Source organism: Larimichthys crocea, chromosome XV (genome assembly GCF_000972845.2).
Source record: "Larimichthys crocea isolate SSNF chromosome XV, L_crocea_2.0, whole genome shotgun sequence".
Classification (NCBI taxonomy): Eukaryota; Metazoa; Chordata; class Actinopteri; family Sciaenidae; genus Larimichthys; species Larimichthys crocea.
This window is the reverse complement of record NC_040025.1, coordinates 15,159,695-15,186,198: the sequence shown is the minus strand read 5'-3', so window position 1 is coordinate 15,186,198 and position 26,504 is coordinate 15,159,695. Positions and strand designations below refer to the sequence as shown.

At 39.8% G+C, this 26,504-nt stretch overlaps 4 protein-coding genes across 4 annotated transcripts in view; 3 read left to right on the top strand and 1 right to left on the bottom strand.

The window, feature by feature from the left end:
- nav1a (neuron navigator 1a) overlaps positions 1-11,622 on the bottom strand; it is a 109,169-nt gene extending 97,547 nt beyond the window's left edge. The window contains exon 1 of the mRNA XM_027288496.1: positions 11,172-11,622. The gene's annotated coding sequence lies outside the window, so the exon portion shown is untranslated. The remainder of the gene's footprint in view (positions 1-11,171) is intronic.
- Positions 11,623-12,199: 577 nt separating this feature from the next.
- Positions 12,200-14,905, top strand: LOC113747709 (cysteine and glycine-rich protein 1-like). Its single transcript, XM_027288526.1, has 4 exons — positions 12,200-12,411; positions 12,507-12,636; positions 12,719-12,815; positions 14,497-14,905. Exons 1-4 carry the CDS (start codon positions 12,215-12,217, stop codon positions 14,571-14,573), a joined length of 501 nt encoding a protein of 166 aa, XP_027144327.1. The 5' UTR covers positions 12,200-12,214; the 3' UTR covers positions 14,574-14,905.
- A 974-nt stretch (positions 14,906-15,879) lies between these two features.
- phlda3 (pleckstrin homology-like domain, family A, member 3) lies at positions 15,880-18,483 on the top strand. Its single transcript, XM_019267508.2, has 2 exons — positions 15,880-16,832; positions 17,874-18,483. Exon 1 carries the CDS (start codon positions 16,391-16,393, stop codon positions 16,820-16,822), a length of 432 nt encoding a protein of 143 aa, XP_019123053.2. The 5' UTR covers positions 15,880-16,390; the 3' UTR covers positions 16,823-16,832; positions 17,874-18,483.
- A 2,827-nt stretch (positions 18,484-21,310) lies between these two features.
- On the top strand, positions 21,311-25,963 carry tnni1a (troponin I type 1a (skeletal, slow)). Its single transcript, XM_010747095.2, has 8 exons — positions 21,311-21,381; positions 23,534-23,565; positions 23,712-23,718; positions 23,879-23,920; positions 24,159-24,290; positions 24,566-24,655; positions 24,737-24,913; positions 25,481-25,963. The coding sequence occupies exons 2-8, from the start codon at positions 23,552-23,554 to the stop codon at positions 25,583-25,585; spliced, it is 567 nt and encodes a 188-aa protein (XP_010745397.1). The 5' UTR covers positions 21,311-21,381; positions 23,534-23,551; the 3' UTR covers positions 25,586-25,963.
- Positions 25,964-26,504: the final 541 nt, after the last annotated feature.

Below are 26,504 nucleotides of genomic sequence, written 5' to 3'. Positions count from 1 at the left end.
ACAGCATGAGTTTGTTTCCCATCTGTATGCTGCTGAGATGTCTGGCTCCGTCTCTGCCTTTGCTTCTGTCTACTTTGGCTGGCGGGCCTCTGAGCTGTGAGCTGTGTTTGTGTGTGTGTGTCTGTCAATTCAGCCCTCTTCACGTCATGCCGCTCTGCTGCTGGCCGCAGTACGCCTGCAGCCGATCTCCCCGCCCCGTCTTTATTTTCCTCCCCTCATTACAATCCCTATCTCCCTCTCTCTCTCCCTCTCTCTCTTCTCTATTTCTCTCTCTCTCACTCACAACACAGTAATGGACCGCTGTTGGCTGTGGCTTCCTACCCTCCGAGGTGAAATATAAGCCCACCAAAGGCAGAGACAGCTGGTCCATTAAATGATGAGTATGGTTTGTGTGCCTTGTGTGTGTGGGTGGGTATACTCCACCTGGTCTTGTCGTTACTAGTGAGTAATACATGGTAATTAAGCGATGTAGCCACAATGTGAAAAGACAAACCTATCATGCCGGCTTTCAAAGTCTATGTGGTGTCAAAGAAAGTAGGGTTAAAAAAAACCGGAAAAAGAAAACATGGGATGCTAAAATAGATCCGCTTGACGACAAATGAAAATGTGCAAAAACGCCACACATCAACACTCTGATGTCTATATCTGTGGCTGTACTAGGGCACGTGCATGTGCTGCATGAACATGCATCCTGAAGGAGGAAGAGCCTATCAATCACAGATCTCAATTCGTCCCACACCTCTAATGAAAGACGAAGAGGCCGCAGTGAGTAGAGAAATGTGATACCACACGAGGAGAGTGGCTGGAAACAGGAGTAGAGATGGAGGAATCATCATACAGAGTCGACCCTCTATTGGCTGTTTTTCCAGTGCTGACAAACAGGAGATATGATACACAATCTCAGAGTGACCTTGAACTCAGCTCCTTGGTCTGTGTATCCATCCTCATAAACCGCAAGCTGTAAAATCTCACACGTGTACGAGCCTACCCTACGTCCTGATCCATTTACAAAAACAGAGGGAAATCCGTACAGTCACATTAGTGAGAAAACAGTGTTGGCACCACAGAGAGAGGTATGAACTTGAGATTTCATTCAATGTTTCCCTTTGAAAAGCTCCAAAGATTTTGCTATTTGCTTTGCTGACTACTGGACCAAGAGTTCCTTATTTACTCACGATGTTGTTTTTAGTTCAATAGAAAAGAAAACTTTTACTGTGATTTGTTTTTGCTTCTCTGCTTTCCAATCCCTGTTCTCTCCCTAGCCACCCTTCTTCTCTTCCGACCCTTCTCCATTCCTTTCTCCATCTATTCGCTCTTCTTCATATTTCTGCTGTGCTGGCACAGTTTGACACACTCAACTACAAGGGACAGTGTCTGCTAATGGTTAATGAAGACTGTGAGGATTAGATCATAAAATACCTGTAATGCTCCCCATTTTACAGTGTAATAGTCGGCAGCGGCATCAGTTTTAAAGGCCTATTCTGAGAATGTCAACTTGCTTTCCTCTTAACCGTGTGTCGTTTGTCAAATTAATCATGGGACGTGAACGATCGCATGGGTGTCTGATCGTGTGTTTGAGTCAAGCCTGAGAGCTTCTCTGGCTGATCACAATTGTCGGCATTGGACTGCCTGTGCTAACACTCGACGTGATCTGCTTTGGTCTTTGCTGAAGAGATGAATAAATCATGGAAAATGGTCGCCCATCAAACGTGCTAGCAAATAAATACATCAACGATCAACCAACCATGATAAATTGATAAATGCTATTAGGACACAGCCAACACACACAGCACCTCCCCCACTGAAACATGACACTGTACACAAAAGAAAAATAAAGTACAGTATGCCCTTCATGCTGTAGACCACAATCACGTTAATAGCTCACCTACAATACTCACGTTATGTCAAGGCCGCCTCTTCTCCCAAAAGGATAAAAACGTGTGAAACTCATGCGAGCAAACACTCCAGAGTCACAGCCACAAAAAAACAACTCACATGATCTGTTTCTTTGTCCCAGTTGCTCATGAAACGGGGAGTGTACTTGTAACAGTGGTTATGGGTAGGAGTGTGCAAGCATCTGTGAAGTGTGTGTGTGTGTGTTTGCGTGTGCTGTGTGGGTGTGTTATGGGTGGGGGGTTTAATGTCATAGCTAATTCTTGATGTCCCCCAAGGCTCCTCCCCATGAGACCGACCCTGACAGACGCTGTTTGACAATGGGACACTTGTGTCAGTGTCACCCCGAGGGGCATCTGTAGGGAGGAGGCAAAGTGGTCTACATGTTGGCTGTCCTGAGACATGGGGCCTCAGATGTGTATTTCACTGAGATGAGTAAAATGAAGTAATAAAAGGCATAAAGGCAGAAGTACTGATAAAAAAAATAACAAGCGTTACTAAAGTAGTATTAGAGGAGTAAGCTATGAAAGGAAGTTTCTATCTGATTCCCTTATCACTTAATGCAAAGTGCACAACATTCTGAGGTTGTCTGTATGTTGACTGTATCTCCTGTGACTTGACATATTGAACACTAGATGGCCTCAGAGAGGCTCATCTTACACAAGGTGTCCCAGTTTTAGGCCAGTTAAATCTGGGATGTAAATACAAACCTGCTGATGTTGATTTCATACTTTTAGAACCATACATTATTAACATAATTAAAAAAAACTATTTTTTCAGAATTAATTTAAGATTCTCATAGAAGAGAAATGCTGTGTTTTTAACAGCCGCTGTTGTTTGACTTCCTGTTGTCCTTTTTGCTTCTTTTTTTTTACCATATAAAAGTAAAGAAGTAACGTGTCACTTCATAATCCATGCTTAATTGTCTCTGCTGTATAATCAATAAGCATGGAGAAGAGAAAATTGTGATGATGTTGGAATGCTTTTGCTGTTGACACTCTTGGCGATTTATTCATATTATACGGCCAGCATGATACCAGCGCATTTTTCAGTGACATCCCATTTGTTTTTCAACAGGACAATGACCCTAAAAGCACCTTTAGGCTATGTAGGCTATTTGACCAAGATAAGAGTGTAAGTGTCTAGCCTCCATAATCACCTACTAAACTCAATTGAGTGGTATTGGATGCGTTGGATGCAGAGTGAAGAAAAAGCCAACAGTGTCAGCATAATGGAACTCCTTCAAAGACTATTGATCATTCCAGTTGACAACCACAAAGCTGTCATCAAAACAAAAGGTGGCCGGACAATCAACTCCTGAGATAAATTGATTCCTAGACACATAAAGAAATGTGGTGTTTAGATTTGGCTCAGTTTAATCTGGTATTAGTAGTCGGGTATTCAGAAGTAAAACATTGTAAACGTTGTCTCCCAATACTTAAATTAGGTTGAACTATAGTAGGATGATAAATTGCGGATATGATTAAGTACTGAAAGCAAAATTGAAAGAATATTCAACATTATTTTGTAATAGTGATTCAAACATTTGCAACCGCTGAGAGTATGCAAAAAAACTGAAACCTTCTGGTTAACTCTTGTTTAGGCTACAAGACCTGTACTGACAAGTTAAACAAGTACTGTCTTACACCCCAGACGAATAAAAGCACAGACAGTAAACACAAGAAAGAGAGTGTCCAGATCTTAACAGGTAAGGACCCCCACCACCCTCCCTTCTGATTTCTTGTGTCTTTCTTATTTTCCCTTGTCTATGTTATTCTCCATGCTGGCAAAACTCTTCCTCTCTAACGTAAAGAGTAAAATGTTGTCATTTGTTCCTTTGAGTTCAATGCCTTTGCCCTACATGAATTATGGACTGCTGCAACTAGAATCAGTGGGCTCGCAACTTTTGTACATCCGTTTCCCTCATCTCTGAGTCATTTTTTTATTTCGGCGTTTTTGATGAGCCTCCCTGAAATAATGTCTGCTGGTTAACAACCAAGCTGACCCCTGAGATTTTTTTCAAGATTCTGCTTTTTTTTTTCTTTTTTTTTTTTTTTTTCTTTTTTTTCATACGTTTGTTATACTATGTCAGAAATTCTCACCTTGCCTTCTGAATGACCTTTTGAAGCAGTTGCCTTATCCCAATGTCCTTTCCTTTTTCTAGACTTCAAGGTTGTCTTGTAATTCTAATGTCATCAATCCAAAACCACTTAAGTTTAGAGGTGTGACGTGAAGTACGAAACAAGGATGCCAGAAGTCTAGTTAAAGGTCTTGCAGACTGCACGTAAAAAAAAATTAATATACCACCTAAAAAAGATCTTGACTTTCTTACTTTTTCCAATTAAACTCCCCCCCCCTCCTACCTGGATTAAGTACGAGCCCTCTCGGTGCACTCACCTTGATCTTTTCACTACCCTCCAGCTTTGTGACTGTGCCCTTCCTGCCTCGTTTTTGTGTTGTGTGTGTGCCCTTGCGTCCCCCTTGTCTCCCCCATTTGCCCTGAGCCTTGAGTGACGTGAGCTCCCTGAGTGAGTTTCCCCCGCGTGAGTGCGTGCCCGTGCTTTCCGTGTCTTTGTTTGTTTTTTGTTTTTCTGGTGTGTTGTGTGTTGTGTTTTTGAGGTTCTTGTGTGTGTAGTGCTGGTTGGGCCTGTGTGCGAAGTAGTTACTGGGTTGTGTCCTGTAGCGCTGGTCGAACATACAGTGTATCGGAGATATTTCCTAATCTGTTAGTTGAGGAAGGTGATGCTAAATTATGGGTTGGCCAAAAAAAAAAATAACAAAAAATAACCCTAACCCACCATTTTTGTTTGATTTTTCTTCTCCCTTATCGCCCCCCCCACCTGTTACTGCATTCTATTCCTTTGAGTCAGGTTAAACATGACTACATCGTAAAACAAACCCCCACAAAAACCATTTCCTTTTTCAATTGATTATTGTCAGTTCACCCAAAAGCCCTAATTCTTTTCAGATTTCATCTCATTATCTCCATCACTTACATTACATAGTTTACAAACACTTTACTGGAAACAACACTTTTACAAATTGAAGCATTTTTATTGTTATTGTTATTATTATTATTATTATTTAATACTTTTACATAAGTAGGGAAACCGTATGTCTACATAATCAACCCAAATTAATTAGCTGCAATCTATCCTATTATCCAAAATAACAGTCAAACTAAGTTTCTTCCCTTCCCTGTTCTGAGGTCATTCGCCAGAAACGCTGCACTGCGCTGCATACCTCAAACCAGCCACCCTGTAATTTTAAATGTTTTTAGTAAGATGTTAGCACAGGATGTTATTACCAACAAGCATTTTTCCCATTTACCCCATATCTTACTGTTGCCTATGGATTTTTTTTTTTTTTTTTCTGTTGTGGCATAGACTGCCATGATCAGGTCACTAACTACAAAAATGGAAGAAGAAGGAGGACGAAGAAATTTCATACATTACCACAGGACGGCACATTTTCTTTAATCTAATCGTTGCTTTGGTGGTCACTGTACGATTTCAAACAGTTCATATTTTATTTTCTTTTGCTTTTTTCGGTGTGTCTAAGAATGGAGACAGGTCAATGAAAAAACAAGTGGCTGGTTATTTTTTACAAGACCTTCTTCACAGCAGTAGAGATTCAAAACCTATTTCTGTGTTGGACATAAGACAAGACAAGCGGAGCAAGACCAAGCTTTAGTCTCATTCTACAAGAGTGACAACGTTAACTGGACGGCGCCGCTTCTGTGCAAAAACGTAAGGTCACTGTAAATTAAATTATGCTACTTTAATTATGTATTTATTTTTCTACTGAAAATAAGATATGTTTTGTGTTCGGAATGGTCTTTTTATCACCATACACTTGGGTCCTCTTCATGGATGCATATAAGACCCGATATTGGCACCTTGCTTAGCCCTGCTTCAAATTCTGTGGCCACTGGTGGTATTGGGCTTCAAAAAAAGTCTATGGGCTGGGAGAAGCAAAGTGGGGAGACACTATTTCCGTACATCAGTACGCTATTTCACTGGGCTGTATAACCAGGAGTAAACCTGGAAGGTTGAAAACTTTTTTCGGCGTATGTGCGAGGGGAGCTTCTTTGATTACAGTATCCAGTTCTACAATCCAATTCCATGGTCCTTGTCCAAGGCGTCTGTATTGTTAAACTTCAACTTCAACTTTATTTATTTATATAGACCTTTCATACAGAATTGTAGCCCAAAGTGCTCCACATAGCAGAGTCAAAAACAGAAATAATAGTGTTATGTTGGAACTGTGTTGACACAAGCCTTTGCAACTTCCGGTGTGTTCTCACTGCCTCTATAGCTTTCTGTTTCACCACTAGAAGAGAGTAGTGAGACCGAGGTGTGCAATAACAGCTGGACTTGCTTTGATGCACTATCCGACAAACATTATTAGCATGATTTATGTAAAATGTGTGTTTTCTTCGTCAGGTGATGCTTGCAAGGGGGGAGTGGGGTCGACCGTCAACATTGATGTCATCAGTCATTTTCAAGCTTATGAGTGGATTCCATGCTAAACTTAGGTTAGACACGACAACAATGGCACCGAGGTCACAGCTATTAAACTGTTTAAGTTCTATTTGTCAAGCATAAAATTGCCAACAGCTATTAAACACATATATATGATATATGTATATAGGAAACATTGTATCTGCTTTTGTTTCCTATTTTTCTAAATTGTATAACAATTAATTGATGAACCAGAAAATTGCTGATGGAATCATCAGTAATGAATAATTCAATGAGTGTAAGCCTAACACCTAAATACCGAAGTGTAATAAGTAGGTCATACACGCCAGAGCGCAAATACAGGTGCTATGGATGCTACTTCGATCAGCTTGAAGTTCACGTGTTATTTATTTCAAGAATAATATCCAATTTTGAGTGATCACATGTAATGTACTGATCTGTAAAACTGAAATTGGTGTCTATCTCCTTAGAAAGATTTGCCTTGTCTTAGCTATAATCCAATTACCAGAAATAAGATAACAAAAATTACAATGTGATTGAATGTTGCTTCTATTGTTGCAACTGTACGCTGTGATACAAAGTAGTGCAGACTGAAAATATGAGGTTAATTCAACGAGAAACAGGGGTGAATTACTAGAACTACTCTTTATTCAGTCTAGCTCACCAACCATCTTTTTTCCTCCCAAATCTTATCACGTTACAGGAAATGTGCCATCACAAGATCTTTTAGGGAGAAGCCTGATCACCTCATCCCCTCAGTTTCAATGAACCTTCTTGACAATGAATGTTCACAGCGCAGGCCTGTGATTGGCCCATTCTTTCTTGATCGCGGCCCGAGTTTCCCGGGACTTAGCCAGGGCGTTTATTCAACATTCTCTTTGGGAGTTCGCTGGAGGACCACTCCTGTGACATACAAGATTGGCCCAGACCTGGACATCCGTGACATTGTGAAAATGGTGAATATGAAAACACTGAGGCCAATTATGTTAAAAGGCTCAATCTGTCTGTCTGCCTGAATTAGCATCACAAAACGGTATAATTATTTTATTTTATGCATGCTGCATCAATAAAAACATATTTTCATTAGTTTTTATTTGCTCTATGGAGTGACATTAAAAGAATGTGACTCCATTCACAGCTGTGTCTGTCATGGGATCTGCCGCACCAATGTACCAACAGGAATGCTGTCCTCAAAAGCTTCTTCTGCATGCTGTAATGTCAAACTGTTTTGTTTTATTTATTAATCCTTACTTAACTCGATGATGAGATATTTTCTCCGCTCTTCCATGCACTGGAGACATTTTGAAAAAGTACTTAGAGAAGACCACAATTCATATTTTGTTTACATTGTGCCATGTTTGCAGGTTGTTGAACAACAAGGCGTCAAATCAAATCATATTTCAAAAAGGCTTAAAGAGACAGGCATATGGGAGCTTCTATTCACAGAAAGATGTAATCCCAATCCTGTTTCCCAGGGATCAGAAGCACAATCACACCTCAGTATAACAATATATAGAGAGAAGATTTTACTTTGATGATACAGTCTGATACGTTTATTTACTTTTCCTTCATAAGATTGTTTGTTTTGAAATCATTTATTCATGTAACTTTCCCAATATTAATTATCACTTATTACATATTAATCAAAGACAACTCCAATTATTCTGAATGAATCTGGAGTTCATGTGATTTCAGATGATCTTGGATCGCATCATATGTGCCATCATCTATAAACTGTCTTCTTGAGAACTACAGACGAAGACGGAGATGAAGACGAAGATAGTTACGATGCCATGAAACGTATGTCGAGTAATGCGGCTACTTGAAGACATTCATTGAAAATGGTATGTACGAGTATTGTTACGGTGAATTTTTTTAATAATGAAGCCTCTTTAGTGCGACGTCTAATCAGCTGCTTTTTTAAACACAGTGCTCCTGCTGAGTAAAGAGGCTCATAAGTCTGACAGGATGGGAGGAGCCAGCCACAGAGATGAGGGTGAAAATACATGAGGCTACATTTCCAACAGCTTTAACATTGTTTGAGACGCTGAGCTGCCAAAGCATTACACAGAATACAAACAATTTCATCAGTTTGCGTGTATGCACATCAATCGGTTGCTGCAGCTTTGGTTGTGTCTGAAGTAGAACGATGTTTAAATGGATGTAATTGAATGTGTGTGTGTGTTGTGGTACTGTAATAATAACTTCATATTTTATTACCCGTCGTTTCATTAATATTTTTGTTCTATAACAAGTTTTACATTCTTATTGCATCTCTTGGTTTTCACTTACACACATTAGTCAACTGGCAACAATTTTGATATTTTTTTGTTTAAAAAGCAGTTCATCGATCCATTAGCATTGTGCTCCTATATTGTTGTCATATTGACGAACAATGGATACGATAGTTTGACAAATAAAAAATAGAATCAAAAGCAATGCATTTTTTATACTTCAGTTTTAAAGCCCCCAAACGATGCTGACTCAGTGACATCACTTGAGGCAATTTATTAGATTCCTCAAGCCCTCTGTTGACAACAACAAACTCTCACTATAGAGTCGTGCTCCTCAAGACTTCAAAGGTTCAGAATGCAGGGTCTGGTTAATGAAATATTAATATTTTTTTGGGGGAAATCAAACTTGACACAATTGATTTTGATGACTGATTGTAGAAGATGTCACTTTGGACTCAACAAACAGTAAATTGTTGGCTAGAGTCAATGTTTTGTGTGTATGTACCCCAAGACCACACAATGGCAGCAGAGTTCAAATCATTGCATCCACTCTCCTCTGTTTGGAATTTGCAAGCAGCTCCTTACTCTTATTTCCATTATGCTTCTTCATTCCATTAAGTACTTTGAGTGACCTTTACCGCCACAGTCCCTAAGGTTCATTTAAGCTTGTGGTGATGAAGTGCACAAGGTGATTAGATTGAGACTGTGTCCTATTTACTGTGTAAGAGGGAAATCAGCTGATTTGCCATTTGATCACAACTGATCATCTGTTAAAGGTTACCTCTAAATAAATAATAAAAAAGACAGTGTGACGAATTTACTGGCTCATAAGATAAGAAAAAAAAAACTCTTGTTAAACTATTCCTCATGAGTCAGTTGATCTTGTTAATTCTTGATGCAGTTGAATCAGGAGACCAAAAAAATTCCTCCCTATTTCTGTCACCACTTATATTCTCCAGGTTTGGATATGATACAATGCAAGTATGTTACCCCTCATCAGGCATTTCAGGACAGACCACTTAAACACCATACAATTGCTTCAACACTGTGGAGGGCATCCACAGGGCTATGATTTCATGTAGTGCAGCTCCAGCCAAAGAGAAATAGTTTGAATAGGAAGGAAATTTCAAAATGCCACAGACATATTTTTTTTTATATGAGCCCCATCCTAACATTTAACACCAGTAAGTAAGAATTACTAAATGAAGCCTGTGGTAATCGGACCAGAATGAGAGCAAGGGGGAGGGCGGAGACTTTAACTTGTACTCTTCTACCTTTATTTGTCTGTTTTCTCATAATTGTACTATATACTATAAACTTCTTATGTATGTCTTTTCCTTTGTACTGTGTTTCTGGCTGTATTCTATTGTCCCAGGCAAACAACAGCTTTTAAATCCAAGTTCTCCCCATTCACCCCTCTCTTCTCTCTCTTTCTCTGTTCTCGCTGTCTCGGCTCTGAATCTGCTTCTCTGCATGCACTGCAATGCTCACTCGAGTATGCACTGTAGCACAACAACAAAGGCTCTCCTTTCAGCACATTGGGACAGTGGAAGCTGGAGAGCACATACAACAACTCCGTGTGAGCTATTGGATCATAAAATCTTACACATGGGTTGGTAAGAGAGCTACTTTTTCTCTTGAGACTACAAGTGCAACTCGTCACTCCACTCTGGACTGCTTGTTCCTGGAACAACACATCCCAGGATACATTAACGCTACTCCGAACAAAGAGTCAAACACACTTATCTGTCTGCAGGTAAGTCACGTTAATGTACCACAAACGGGTTATTCTTCCTGCTTTCTGCTGGCTTCTCACTGCATCTAACTTCTCTACTCTCTGCTGATGCACGATGAGAAAAACACTCTGTCAGATGTGTCATGTATTTTTCCGGCTGCCAGTCAAACCGAAACTCCTTTGTTTGAAAGCACCAACGTATATTTCAAGGAGTTATAATAGTATGCGTAACAGTAACACAAGTGCACACTAACGCTCTCCGGTGTGGGCAACAACAAGTGTAGGGTTGATATACATATTAGGAACTTCTACTGACACTGATTATGCCTAAATCACAGATGTCACATGCGTCACACTCTATTTCATGATTCCTGATTTGTACAAGATTACACTCCATACTTCTCATCGTATTTAAGCATTCCTTTACAACGTGTGTCCCTCACATGTCTAAACTTGCAAAACCACCATTGTACCAGATGTACCAGAATTCATCTTCAATACTACAACTAGTGTGAATACTCCTTATGACTTATGACTTTTTTAGTTTCTATATCTGTGGATTGACAGTGTCAACCCTGTCAGTCCTGTCACTACTGGCCAGTCCTTTGACATACTTCTTTTATTCCTACTCCTTTGCTTCTTATTTATCAAGTAATTTATAAATTTATATTTATCATTATTATAGATATAATTATAGATTAGTTACTTCTTATCTCTTATACTATATAAGATATTTTGAGATATATATTATTTAGTATATTACCTATATATATATATATTACTGACTAAAATGTTTCATCATATTCCTCACCTGTTGTTTCTCACCTTCTACTTTATGCACGTGGTCCTGGAGCTGGAAGTTGGAGTCATCATCGCATCATGACACTCAGCTCATGTCCAAGCTTCTACCTTCTTTTTCTGCTCCTCTGTGATTGTCTTGCCTCCAAAAATGATGTAAAACAACATGAAAGAGTTAGCAAGTTATGTGAGACTTCTGACTTACCACTTCAAGTCAGTTTTTCCAAGCTGGGCTGCTGGAAAGCTCTAAAATTATATTTTTCTACCAATGTCTGGTACAAAAATATTCCTGACATTTATGCTTTTACTGGCACTCTTGTCTTGTTTCCAGGATGGTAGAGTAAAAAGTGCGAGCCTTTACATAAAATAATCCTGAAAATAGCACTTGGTGCCTGTGTGGCTGTTAATATGAATTATTTCCAGCAGAACACTAATAATCAAGTCCTTTCACTTTCCTCTACGTTTCACATTGCATAGTTTTGCTTCAGCATTTTGCCCTGAACTTTACTCAGTTCAGCCTTCTGTGGCTGAACTAGTCAGTTTGAGACTTACATACATTGGTTTCATTTCAGTTTCAGGAGAAACATATCTGATCTGTTGGAGCACTTAAAAATAAAGTCTGTTACTGTTGATAAGTTAGATTTAAAAAAATATTGTACTGTATAATGTACCATTATATCGGAACTGCTATTCCTTTGTAGGGCCACATCATATGTTGTATGTTTGGGCAGTTACCCTTGGGTATAACAAAAGTACACCAGCAATACAAGATAATCTACATAAATTTACAACAGTTTCCCTAAACCTGAAAATCATAAACAAGCATCAGAACTGTTATGAATAAATACCATTAAAAGAAATGTATTGAAATTGAAAAATAAAGAAGTTTTTTCTCTGCCTCAGCTTGAAAATATTTTGGTACATGGAGTTCTGACTAAAGTTATTTGGGATCTTGTGTTGTAAACATTCCTGTGATGGGCAACGAGAACATTGCTTTCCAATAAAATTGCTCCATAAAAGAAAACAGTTAGGAGCCTATCCAAATACAAAACACATGCAAAAACAATAATATGCATGTAAACGTGTCTGTTTTTGCAGTGGTCTGTGGGAAGAACTTGGACAGCACAACTGTTGCTGTTCATATGGATGAAGTTTACTGCAAGGCGTGCTATGGCAAGAAGTATGGTCCAAAAGGCTACGGTTATGGGCAGGGAGCAGGGACTCTCAGCATGGACAAGGGAGAGTCTCTTGGTATTACTCATGAGGAGTAAGTGTTACATTGACACACACACACACACACACACACTTTATGATATCTTTTAAAGATCTTTTAACCACATTTTCTCTCTCTCTGCCCATCAGACCTGGTCCTCATCGTCCTACCGGTAAACCAAACCCATCCAAGCTGGCTCAGAAGTTTGGAGGGGCGGATAAGTGTCCTCGCTGTGGCAAGTCTGTCTACGCTGCTGAGAAAGTGATTGGAGCTGGGAGTGTAAGACACACACATATGCAAAAATATGTGCAGGCTTGCAAAACCACAGCCCTGTTAAAATGGATCTTATTATTATTTACAGTCATGGCATAAGACTGGATGTTTCAGCTGTGCCACATGTGGGAAGAGTCTTGAGTCGACCACGGTAGCTGACAGAGATGGAGAAATCTACTGCAAAGGTAAAACTCCATACACATCCTCTAAACAACAGAAATATACTGTGGTATCATATTGTGTAAATATGCTCATCTATGGGTTTAAATTCTACTGTATTAGCATTATTTTAAAAAATAATACCGTATACCATTAAAACATGGAATATTTTCTGAGATGGGTATCGTACCATGAAAATCTCATGGTCAACCCTATTGTAGTTTTACTGTACAGTCGTCTTGTGTCAAACCTGTTTTCAATCCAGGTCCAGAGTGCAGCCAGGCACAATAATCCATGTTGATCCACTCAGTCTGCATTTGTCTGAAATAGATAAAAAGACATATAGTGTGACTATCAAAAGAGCAATATTGCACATCCTAAACCAGATTTCCAGTCTTAAATGAGAGAACATGAACTGCTGTATTTTGTTAGTGGTCTGTGAGTGAGTTGTAATGACCAAAAGAATACAGCAGAGGGCCTCCTAACACAGAGAAATATCAAGAACACAACAATATGGCCTTTATGATTAAAAAGCAGTTGTAGTTCTAGTATTATATGCAGGCTGATCACTTTACTGTCCACCAAATGGCAAAACACAAGGCTTTATCATACTTTTTCTTTTTTTTTGCAAACTAACCTGATGTACCATTTGAGATTTTATGCCAAGCCTCATCTGAAACATTTGAACCTTTATACATAAATTAAGGCGATCACACAAACATAAACACAGGTAGAATAATTAATTAATGACGGCAGCGTTCCATTTAGGAGACTCTGTTATTTTGCATGCTCACTCACTGACATGGCTTTACTTTACTGACACTTCATGGAGCCATTGTTTTTAGATTTACACCTGTGCTTTCCTGTTTTAACAAGTCAAAATGTCAGCTGTGAAAAGTAATGACACAATGTCTCCTTGGGGTAAAACCAACTTTTCAAATTCAATATATCCAAACTCTTCTCCTTTTCTGTACATCAAGTTAGCCTGTGGCAGGCCAAGGCCGGCACATACAGTGAATAATTAGATTTAAACGTTGGGTTCGCCACAGGCAAGTATTTTAAATTTCAATGTAGACATCTGACATCTGGGGGAAAACAAAAATACCTGTGACAGTTCTCACGGAGTAATGTCCTCTGGGCACAAACTATTATTCACCGACGTGAATAATACCCTCAGTGTGTGTCTCGTGTTTTATCACTATACATTTCTTGACATGTCAAAGCACGAAAAGCACAGTATAGTTATTGAGATTAATGATTGATGTACTCTATTTAGGTGAGCCATTTCCAGGGCTTCACTGGAGAGGCCTCCTGGGATACTTAATGGAACAGAGCCACCTATAGTGTTAGAAGAGTACCACCTGTTTTTAGTTAACATGGGTCCCATTTGTGACCTCAGCACTGTGGTTTAATCACAACTTTTTTTTGCCACCAAACATCCAACAGAAAGTTATATCTTATATTTTAGGTAACAAGCAGAAACATTGAATTTTGACATTAATATTACTCCATTTAGACATTTTAGACATTCTGGTCAGAAAGTAAACACCTGAGTAGGCCTTGAAGATCACGAAATTGCCCATTTTTAACGGCAACACCCTAATATTAATTGGTAAAAAAAAAAAAGAAAAGTCCTGCAGAGTTCCCAAGTAGGACTAACTTTAAGTGAAGATTTTATTTTTGACACTTTACCTTTGTTTCAAACAGGCTGCTACAGCAAAAGTTTTGGTCCGAAGGGATTTGGGTACGGAGCTGGCGCCGGGGCGCTGGCGCACACTCAGTAGAGAGACGCCAGACCTGCAATACAGTGTTTATCCTGCAGGGGGTAGACTGCTGCCAGCAATACACATGCACCTGTCTGACATGCTTAGAAAGCTTCAAAGATAACGCCATAAAGGCTAAAGGCAATAACTAATGCAATAAATCTTGATACATAACCTGCACCTAATACAGAAACATTCCCTGCATTGTTTGCACTCAGCTGTTACTGAATTTTATCATCTTCTTCTTATTGAATAAAATCTCAGCAATAGTCTATGTCATATAAATGCTGCTTGTTTATGTTATAGCATGCTTCCCAAACAGCATGATAATAAACAAAATGAAAAGAAAAATATTTTAGTAGCAGTGTTTTTTTATTTGATGCAACATGAGTGAAATTTTGTGTGTATGACTGTGTAAGGAACAAAAAGTGTGTATGATGTTAGACAGTCCTAGAGGGCTGTACAGGTCCAGTATAGAAAGCTCCACTCTGACTCACTGACACAGATTAAATTCAAACTTTACTTGTTACAGACTTTGAATTCTTATTAATTATTAAGAAATGTTCATGGATGTTTTCCTGTCAGAATGTCTGCTGTGAAAAAGGGTCTTTCTTAGCTGTGGGGAAAACCAGGTTTCATCTTTCAAGGAAATGAAGTAATAATAAGACATTTCTTATTTGGTGCATTTTGTGTGTGTGTGTGCGTGTGTGCGTGTGTGTGTGTGTGTGTGTGTGTGTGTGTGTGTGTGTGTGTGTGACAGGGAAGTCACGTACCTTGGAGGTTAGGCGACATCCTGCATTTAAGTTTTAAGAAATGCCAAGTGTTCAGTGTATCCATTCCTCTCATAACATAGCAATGACTCATCATAACACTGAGGGGATAACTCCAGTTTCTTAAAGGTAGGGGAATTACAGTTTCACTCCACCCACTAAGCTTATCTGTCATATTTGTGCCATGATACTGTACCATCAAGGATGTGATTTTTTAAATGTCATAATTCATTTCAGCCCAGGGAAATTCAACTGGGTTTTAAAGTTTGTTGTGAAAATCTTACTTTAATCATGCAAATACAATAGTTTCTGAGAATAATGATGAAAAACTAATCATCTGTTTCCATTTGCTCAAGTAAAACTTTTCTATCTGCACTTTGTTTCTCTTACACACTCACATAACACAACGTTTGACTTCTTTATCCACTCTTTGCCTCCCACTCACATTCCAGCTCTCAGAGAGACAAGAAAGTGCAGCTTGTCATAAACACAGTTTTGAATCTTAAAAGGGAAGCTTTATGTAAATCTGTTTTGTTTTTTGTTTTATACTATCAGGTGTGTGGCAGTTTATTTCTAAACAGGTGCACTGTGACCTAATGGGAGGTGGCACCTTCCTGTATTTCTGTTAACACACAAATATCACACTGAGTGCTGTAAAAATCAAACTAATCTAATTGCACCCACTGACTCACACACACGCACACACGCACAAGTAGGGAATTTTAGAAACAGCCCGGATCTCCTCCTGGCGTCACCAGAAGGAGGCGTGGTGCTCTTTGAAGGGGGAGAAGGTCCACAGAGGAGCCGGGCATGTTCAAACATATCCAAGCAGACTAGCCTACCAACATCACGGCGTGCTGTCATTGCGCACAGATTGGATTTAAATATACAGGCTGTATGAGACTTTTTGCTATTATTACTAATACCATAGCTCAAAACCGATATGTTTTCCTGAGAAACACTTGACACATTCTGAGATGTATATTTAATGGATTAATCTCCAGACGCACCGCTGATGAAGACTGTCTAAGTTTCGGTTCTGTCTGAAGACTTCGGCTCAGTGTGGCCATGTCTTTCCCGGTTAAAGTGATGAGAGACGGGCTGCTGGAGAAGCGCAGCAGCGGGCTCCTCCAGCTGTGGAAGAAGAAGCGCTGTGTGCTCACCGAGGAAGGACTCCGCCTGCACAACTGCAAAGGCGGCGGAGGTGGTGGTGGTGATGCTCCGAGCTCTGCGTGGGGCTCCAGAGCCAAGGAGCTCCGCTTTGAGCGCATGGCCACGGTGGACTGCGTGGAGTACAAGCGAGGGCTGGTGTACTTCACCGTGGTGATGGCTACAGGGAAGGAGATTGACTTTAGGTGTTCTCAGGAAGGCACGGCGTGGAACGCGGAGATCGCTCTGGCGCTGGTGCGCTATAAGAACCTGCAGGCAGTTCAAACGGGACGGAACAGGCACCTGTCCACGGCACACCTGGGCAGCACTGGGGAGGATGAGGAGCTCTGACAAACAAAAGGTGAGCCTTCAATTGGTGAAGGTGAAATAGGCTGGGACTGTCTTCAGAATGTTACCAATAGGTTTGAGAAGGTTCCTCTAGTTATTTACTTATTAAGGCATAAATGTATTCTGGTTTTGAGGCAACAAGGTGGCACCACACCCTCCAATAGCAATGAATGCCAGGTTCACTCCTAGTATTATCTTTGAAATGACAGTGAAAGCTGAGTGAAAGCATCACTTAAACACCCCAAGGGTAAATTAAACCCCCAGTCTGAGTTTCTCAACCATTTGCCACCATAGTCTCCAACCAGACATCACTGTTAATCTTCCCTCTGTGGTTGAAATGGTGTTAATAGTAGCAAGCTGGTGCAGTGATTGGATGGAATGAAAACATCCAGACTCTTGGGGATGAGGTGGCACATGACTGAGAAGCACTTAGGCCTGAAGCTAAGCTTGTGCTAAAGGTTATTTACAAGTACCACCTCAGTGTTTAGATGTTCCACTGCAGAGTCGTGTCAGTTTTTCCTAACTGTGGTCATCGTCCTTTAATGCACCACAGTCTTCTTAGGACACAAACCCACTCTCACTTGAGGACATAATTACGATGCAATGTGAGCCTCCAAAATAACATCTGCCTGCCTCTCCCTCACTAGGCAGCCAAGTATTTTTAAACACACATGCACGTACACACACACACATAAACAAACAGCCTTCTTCTATGTATTTAAGTCACATAAAAACAATTGGACGTTTAGGCTGAACAGAGCCGTACATCATTCTCAGCTTTTCCACATTTAGGATCACAATCAGCAGTATCACATGGCGACGTCACTGAAATCTCAAATGTTCATGAACTGAGTGTGTAAGTCTGAACTATGAGCTCACGGTCCAGGAATCCACAGCGATGCTTCCTTAAGAGAGCTGCAGTAGTCAAGTGCCCAAATTAACTTTAGTAGCCGTGGTAACAGTGTAATGCAACTCCCTACAACTGCATTTTGTAAAGCACCATCAGCTGCCCCAGTAACAATTGAAGTTTAAAAATCTGCTCTTCTTTTTCCAGCCTTTCTACTTTTTGAGAGTGAACCAAATCAGAGTGGAGAATGGTAGAGGACACCAGATCAACTGGCTTGATTCTGTGGCGCACGGCATGATTGGGGATGTACACAACGGCCATCAGCGAATATGGACTAAAGGACAGTTCACTAAGTGTCACAGACACATTTCTTGTCTTCCAACGCTGTCATATAAATCCTAGGAATCTGATATATCATGACCTCTTTGCTGGAGGTCACCGCGGAGACCGCTGCACGAGGAAAAGATGGCGTTATTTGGACAGAAACTGAGGAGCTGGCACGCTGTTTACCCCTTGTGCCTTTATGCTTCAGAAATATCTTCTATTTTGAATCATTTCCTGACATTTTCTAATGTCGCTGAAACAGGAGTCACTTTGTTTCTTCAGTCTTGCTTTTGATGGAAACACATTGCTGTTTGACTTTTGCTATAGACTGAACTTATCTGCATGTTTTTTGTAAAGCTGAACATGAAGAATAACTATTTTACTCATATTCATTGCACATTATGTTCTATATATATTTGTTTAAACCATGTACAGTGTTATACTCTTATAAAGATCAAATAAATTTTAAAGTAGTCCAAATGCGCTGTTATAACTTGAGTTCCTATTTTTGAAGAACGCTTCAGTTCTCTATGCTGGAACATATAATATCTCGTAAAGCTAAACAGTCAGCTGCAATGTATTTTAGGTTCAGACCATTAATTGCTAGGCTCATCTGTTTCCAGTTGTGGTGTAACCTTGCTGTTATAGCCTCTGGAAAACACACACATCCCAGAAACACACTGTGGCATTGCTCTCCTGCTCTTGCGTGTATGCTGAAGACACCTTTTGTTCTGTGCAGCGTGGAGGACTAATGAGAAGCACAGCGAGCCCGAGGCATGTACACACAAACATCCACCCACGCATATTCACCTACAGAAGTACCTACTTATGTGCACACCCAGCATGAAATTCAGCAAGGGCTCAGCTCAGCATCAGCAGACTCTTGTTAGTGAGGTCTGGCATATATTGTTCATTCAAGCATCTTTTGTGCGTGTTTGTGTGTCAAGAATATAGCAGTCTGTGTGTGAGCTGTGTTCGGCTGTGGAGCGTCAGTGCAGGTCAGGAATAAAGGGTTGATTGTGTAGAGACTTCTCTCGTTACTGTGGAAAACCCCAAAGCTAGCCACACCGCATGAGTCAGCAAGGGACCAGGAGCACTGCAAGGAGTTGGAGACACCCAGTGATGAATGATTGGTCTAAACTGTGTGTGCGTGGGCAGGTGTAAATACACAAAATACTGTATGTGAAGGAGATCTGTGGAAAAGCGCAAGTGTGTGTGCTTTGGTGGTGGTTAAGTGCATTACGTCCTTAAAGTCCAGTCCTGTCAGAGTGTGTGTGCTCACACTGCTCAGTGGAATGCCCTATCTAAACATCATAACCTCTGTCCAGGGTATCTGGTTTTCTCAGCAGATAAACACACACTTTCAGTGACCTGCAATTTCATAAACCAAATCCCAGAATGGCTCGATCCAAAGTGGAATGAATGTTAGTCAGAACAATGTTTGCGTTATTTTGACAGTCATCTGATTAGTTTATCAGTGCTTGTAGAAAGAGAAAGTGTGTGTGTGATACTTCTTTGAAGTAACTCAAAATATTTTACAAATCGCATTTTTCATCTCAGGCTTTAGCAAATAGAGCTGCCGTCTGCTGTGTGAGTGTTAAACCACTAGAGGTCTGTCTCTCCTCTGCTGAGTGAAGAGAACGTCTCTATTCACCTTGTTTTTTGGCAAGTCTCCATGTAGTACAGGCTCCTAGTTTTTTGATTAGTATCACTTGTCTTATGTTTTCTGTGTGTATTATACTTTTTGGATATATATGTATATATTCTGTTCATTTCACCATCACATAATGTATACACCAGAACATGAAGAAAATAGAACTGTCTTGTCAACACATGCATTAAATAACAGCTTTCATGGTAACATCATAAAAGGCATCATAGTTATCTGGCAACTATACATTTTCCCAGTACCAAGTGATTCATCATTCATGATAGGTACCAAATAACCATGTCACAGTAGAGTCAGAGGTCTACAGCTTAGTTTAAGTAGGAAAAATGAAATAACACATTGAGCAGAGATCTTGAACTTACATTAAACTAACATAATGTTTAGAAGTGTAGCAGTATGTGTGTATGACACACATAGTTATGGGTGTACACATAACATGACATATCTGTATGATATAATTTATAATATGGTTCTTTATCACATATCCACTGAAGAGTGTCCTCCCAGGCTACATGGTGCTGCAACAAGACATCCCAATCCAGTTTTGTTCATTTGTAGATATTCCTAAAGTCAATACAATTGATCATTTAAGTCTGATTTACATATTATTTAAGTATTACTGATGAAACACACCCACCAGAAAACTTAAAGTCATTTAGTTGTGTGTACCTGCTAGTCAGTTTGGAAGTATTAGCAAGTACTAATTCTATGTTCTGAGTTTTAGTGAAGCTACTTTGTCATTTTGATTTGAGTTAGAAATGTTGCCCGGAAGTTAAATGTTGTTTGCTGTCTGGGATGCTTAATAAAAGGCAGAAAGTTCCCAAGGGCCTCTTGCAAGCATGTCTAGCATTTTGATCTACCCATAGAGGTTTAGGTGTGGGTAAACATGAGTAATGTTAATTGTTGGTATAATGTTTGCTATGTTAAGTTTAGCTTGTAAGTGTGCTAATATTTGCCACTTAGCACTAAACAGCTGAGGCTGATGGGAAAGTCATAGCTTTATTTAGGCACTGTGTTTGCTGTGTCTTTGGTTTTGTAAGTATTTTGTCATAAATCAAAGTATTGGAAGGCTTTAGATTTTGATCTAACGATTGCACTAGAGAAAAATGGTTGCCTATACAGCATTACAGTATAGCCAATCCATTCATTAGATGTCAAGCAGCAGAAATGTAAACCTTGTGGTTTTGCTCTGGGAAAAGTCATGGAATCATCAAAAACAATAGGATTTATCATCCGAGGGTCCCAAATATGTATAAATATAGATTTCATGGCATTCCAACCAAGAAATTTGATATATTTCAGTCTGAACCAAGTGAAGGACTAATAGACCAAGGTTGCCATCCACAGAGCATCGAGGAATCAACTTTTTTGCCCATTTTTATTCAGTTTTATTCCCTTCACAGACAATCCTTGACCTGTATAAACATAAAAATGACTGCCTATAGTTCATCCTCCTGTATCGTGCAAAGCCAAAGCTCCAACCTCTAACTGCTAGCCCCTGATTTACAATAAATCTGCGAGAGACAAATGGACAGAACAAGATTAGACAGTAAGAGAGATGGGGTTGACTAATAATAGCCTCCACTAACAAAGGAGAAAGAGAGAGTGAGACAATTGTGGGTGCGGTTAAATAGAGGGATACCAAATCGTTGGTCTCATCTCTGATTTGTCCGTCCTGCCACTGCTGTTGTTGCATCTCTCTCTCTACCGCTTCTAAGACTGGTAAGGCTCCTTCATGGTGTGCTCTGTAAAGCTTCTCATGTGTGATGTTAGGTCTGTATCTTCCATTTGTATGGTACACAAACTGAATTGTTGACATAGATAAATGTGTCTGGAACAACCATTTATTTGTTGTAGACTTGATCTAAGTTTTCCAAAGTGGAAATGTAGTTGCCTTCAGACTGGTCTACCAGATCAGATGCTGATTTCATGTTTTTTTTGTTTGTTAGTGTACAGTATGTCAATCCAGGAAACAGGTATATAAATAGAGTTATGAAGTATTAATGTCATTTTGTCGATAGCCTAGTTTTATCCTTGGGGCTGTCCCTGCACCTCAACCATAAGTGCATTAGCACTGTGCAGGATGATGATTCGAAATAATACGAACTAGTTGGATTAAATCTGTAGCCAAAGCATCGCTGTTGAAATCCAAGGCTGACATGACTTTCCAAAGCACCTTGGGCTGGTTTTTTGAATTGCCAAGTTGGCTACACCACAAAGGCTTATAAGCATCCATACCGTTACTGGCGGTAAATCCCTTATCCAGACTGGGCACCCCAGAGCACAATCAGCCTCCACAGCTGTCTATCAGATGTCCCCTGGTCTATTTGGGGAGACAGACCACTCTAAATTCCTTTGCCTGAGATAATCCAGAGAAGAAAGATGGGGATGAGAGACAGGAGAGATGGCTATCACTCAGGAATTTTCCTAATCCATTGGAGCGGCTTGTAACCCCATCATGCTGGGAGGTTTTAGGTGGTGTCATTCTCAACTAGAACCAAACAGTAAAATGAGAGAGGGACATAAAGTGAGAAAGGGTGATACGTGGCGGGACAGAGAAGGTGTGAGTGCGGTAAATCACTTGTTGATTTGATAAAGGGCAGAAGGCCATGCGACTGAGGGCGAGGAGGGGTAAGATAATGTGATGAAAAGTCAAAGATCAAAAGCGAAAACAAAATTGTAGGCACGAGCTGACAAGATAAGTTAAGTGACTTGAAACAAATCTCACCTGATGCCTTGTGTCACAATTTTTGTTTATAAATGAAATGTTACATTTGGTAAACAGTGATCTGCAAATTATTTTGAAAAACTGAGAAATGTGTGATGCACCACAAACAAAATTCCACCTCCACTGTATTGGGGGCATATCCAGGTCTCAGCAGCAGAGCTTAAAACCTCCATTACCTTAATACAACACTTAAAGATGGATTTAAGGATGCTTAGACCAGTAACACTCAACCTTTTATGTCAGACAGACCCCTACAGCCCTGCCTGATGAAGTCATGATGAAGTTCTTTCTTTGTAGCTTTATATAATAATTTCAGCTGTTTATCCATACTTTTAGAGAACTGTTTTCATACTTGCTAACTAGTTTTTATATACTCCCAAGTAGTGTTAAGTTTTTCAGTTGTAATATTTACCTTTTCAATTTCACAATCTTTCCATAAATATAAACACAAGCGACTCCAGAAGTTTCCCTTGTTGGGAGTTACTGGGCTAAACAACCTTTGTAGCTAGAATGTTTGAAATTCATGAACTGGCCCTTTAAGGGTCAGACTCGGGGGGGCTTCATTTACAGAATATAGCAGAAATATAATATAATATGCAACTAGAGTGAGTGTATGTAAGTGCATAATCACCTCAAAATAAGAATTGGTATGTTTTTGTTACCTCAGAATGAGACTTTTATTTCTAGAGATGCTGCTACATCTAGAGATGTTGACATGCCATGTTTCAACAATAGCCCAGAACAGATAAACTTTTTCACATAGTTTGCAGCCTTAGGCTCTCCTTTACACTATTATGGAGATGGTGAGGTGAGGGGGTTGTAATCAGCAACACTAGATGGCAATAAATCCTAGACACTGGTCCTTTAACCTTCCTGAGTAATACTTTATCTGTCTCATTAGAGGGTTTTTGGAAAATCCTGCAGTGTAATGCAGAAAAGATAAAGGGATTTGTTTTGTGAGCCACAAAAAGTAGAAGCCACACTTCTGTTAAGAGTGAAAATCAAGAGTTTAGGTATTGTTAACAAACAGGAGGGCACGCTGACAGCTTACATAGACTGAAACAGACTCCACTTTCTGAGAAAACTCTCACAGAGAAGTATGGAAACATGATCCTGCCTATCTAATCTCTTCTGTCTCTCCTCCAGTGAGATCTCATCAACAGGATGCCTGAGCATGTGTGAGTGATCAGGCATTGTGTTCTTATTATAGACCATTTACTCAATTACTCAAATAGACATAAACACAAAACAAATATCTCTGAATTTTGTTTATAAATTATGTTTGGTCTTTTATTTAAATCTTGTCCATTTTTTTCTTTTACAGGCAAGAGGTGAGATTTTTTTTATTTTTTTTATCACTGACTTTTACAAAAGTATTTCTCAATGCTAAAAATATTCCACAGGAACAATTCAAATGATATTTTAGGCTGCAAGTGAAGTGCAAACATTTTACTTATGTTGACAATGTCCTGAATTATGTTATCCATTCAGAGGAAGCCAAAGATCTCAGCTTCAAGGAAGCTGATGCTCAAGGTAAGAGAGATCATGGACCTATTTTCTTCAGCCAAACTATGATGTAATGTATGTATTTGACCACAGGAGAGCAGAAGAGGTCATGTTCTGAAACTGTACTGTACTGTAGCGTATCCTACTGATCGGCATATGAATGTAAACATCTAGAGACACATAAACTTAATGCACTTTACTAAAGCAATGCAAGAACATCCTATATCATATCATCATGTTATGTTTCAATTCACATTTTGTGCAGAGTCTGATGGTGGCAAAGGCCAAGGAGGAATTGGAACAGGAGATCCTAGTTAAAGAGGAGGAGAAACAGAAGTATCTGTCAGAAAGAGCTCCTCCTCTAAACACCAGCGGCCTGAGCCTTGCACAGCTACAGGTAACTGGTCCTCTTTTCCATTCTTCACTCCCTCCACTGGTTTCTAAGTAATCTAAAACCTGTAAATGCTGCTAAAGAAGCTGCATCTCCCCTTTTACTAAAGGCGACTGTTGTCAAATCTAGGCTGAAAAGGTCCTTCTTTTTTAACCTGGAACTTTGCTGTGTGCCACATCCAGCCAATTCTCTCAAAATAAAGGATTTCTCTTACCTAAGCATATGGAATTGCTCTGGAAATTAACGATCACTTTCAAACCTACATATTTATTTGTGTATAGGATCTCTGCAGAGAGCTCCATGAGAAGGTAGATGTGGTGGATGAAGAGCGATATGACATTGAAGCCAAAGTCACGCTCAACACGCGTGAGGTATACATTACAGAACTGTCACAGAACTGTCACCATGAGAAAGTCCTGCAGTACTTATGGTATTCTCTGTCCCTGATCCAGATTAAAGACCTGAACATCAAGGTGTTGGACCTCAGGGGGAAATTCAAGAGGCCCAATCTTCGACGCGTTCGTGTGTCTGCTGACGCCATCCTTCGCTCGCTGCTGGGCTCCAAGCACAAAGTCTCCATGGACCTCCGAGCCAACCTCAAGTCTGTCAAGAAAGAGGACACTGAGAAGGTGTGTGCAGATGGAAAAAAAAGAAAAGAAAAGACATACACACACAATACACAATCAAACCAGCCCAAGAGACATGTCTACCCTCCTTAGGGGAAGTGTGCAAGGTAGCTACTGTGTACAGTAGTTTCAGATAAACCCATGACATCAGCATCATTGAACACCTGAAAAGCGTGTTTATGTGTGTGAGAAGGGTGTGTTTGAGATACCGAGTAGTTGGCTAGCGCAGGGTGGCGACCATGTGTGTGTGCGAGACGTGGTATCGCATACTAGACAATGATCCCATTGTACACAGAAGAGAAGCTTTTGTGACCGATTCTTCTCACTGGTCAGTGTGTGCGTGTTCATGTACAGATTAGCAAGTGCTTGCATGGAAGTGTATGGATTAGATGGTGTAAACCAGTTATACTTGTATGGCTATACAGTTTTCTTATGGGGAATTCCCAGGTGACATCATGGGCCTCAAAGGCTTAGACACAACAATAATGATTATTCACAATCACAACAAAGACTGTTCTCATTCTTCCATATGAACTCCTGAATCTAACTATCGGCTGTATTTTTGTGCAGAAGAGGCCAGTTGAAGACAGCGACTGGAGGAAGAACGTGGAGGCCATGTCCGGGATGGAGGGAAGGAAGAAGATGTTTGATGCTGCTAAGGGTCCTGCCCAGTGAACACAAAAGTTGATGGGATGGTGTCATGTGAGCGACATCACTCTTCCTGCAACTGAATTGGTCTATTGCAGCTTCTGCATTTCAGTCTCATGCTGATATCACACCTGATGCCAAGATATTTTGCCTTATATTTGTACAGCTATGTAAAACAATGTAGCTTATATCTCTGACAAATGTGGATGGTATTGTAATTTAATCAGCAGGTCAAATAATACAGCTAATAATGATAATATAACCTGGTCAAATTAAACAGCATCTTATATTCTTGCTTGCTTTTATGAATTGTAACAAATTGATTTGCATTTCATCAGCTGGATTTATATGAAAACTGACACAATAAAACACACAAATGGATCTAATTTGGGTTTGTTATGTGTGCTCAATGAACAATGGCTTGATTTAAAATAACAGAGAACCATAACCCAGAGTTATAGAAGTCTTTGTTGTCTTTTCTTTGCAGCATATGTTAGAGATACAACAAATATGTCAATACATGTGTGTGTGACCTTACCCATAGCTGTAAAAACACACTTGTGTGTTTTTAGCCAGGTTAGTGGTGAGGCTGTTTGTTGGCCTTCTGCTTTTGTGCAGACAAAAATATCTCAACAACTGTTGAATGGATTGCCAAGACATTTTATACAGACATTCAGATCCCAGTCAGGATGAATTGTAATCATGTTGTTGATGTTTCATCCAGCACCATCATCAGGTCAAATATTTCAATTTGTCAAATATTTTGGTGAGCAAATACTCATCAGTCTCAGCTGTGCATGTACAGCTTGGTGCTAATTAGTAAATGTACAAGCCAATGAGCTGCTGGCATGGCTGCATACCTATTTTATATTAGAGTAATGTAAAGGGAACATATGGACAAACACAAGCATCGATTACAAGAAATGTTCCTTTCGGACAGAGGCAC

What these genes read in the sequence shown, in the direction of transcription:
- LOC113747709 (XM_027288526.1), top strand. Translation starts at nt 12,215, where the DNA reads ATGCATGTAAACGTGTCTGTTTTTGCAGTGGTCTGTGGGAAGAACTTG. An exon ending in CTTGGTATTACTCATGAGGA is followed by an intron (nt 12,412 to 12,506) that starts GTAAGTGTTACA and finishes TCTGCCCATCAG; the next exon opens with ACCTGGTCCTCATCGTCCTA. An exon ending in TGGAGAAATCTACTGCAAAG is followed by an intron (nt 12,816 to 14,496) that starts GTAAAACTCCAT and finishes TGTTTCAAACAG; the next exon opens with GCTGCTACAGCAAAAGTTTT.
- phlda3 (XM_019267508.2), top strand. Translation starts at nt 16,391, where the DNA reads ATGTCTTTCCCGGTTAAAGTGATGAGAGACGGGCTGCTGGAGAAGCGC.
- tnni1a (XM_010747095.2), top strand. An exon ending in TGAGCCTTGCACAGCTACAG is followed by an intron (nt 24,291 to 24,565) that starts GTAACTGGTCCT and finishes ATTTGTGTATAG; the next exon opens with GATCTCTGCAGAGAGCTCCA. An exon ending in TCACGCTCAACACGCGTGAG is followed by an intron (nt 24,656 to 24,736) that starts GTATACATTACA and finishes TCCCTGATCCAG; the next exon opens with ATTAAAGACCTGAACATCAA.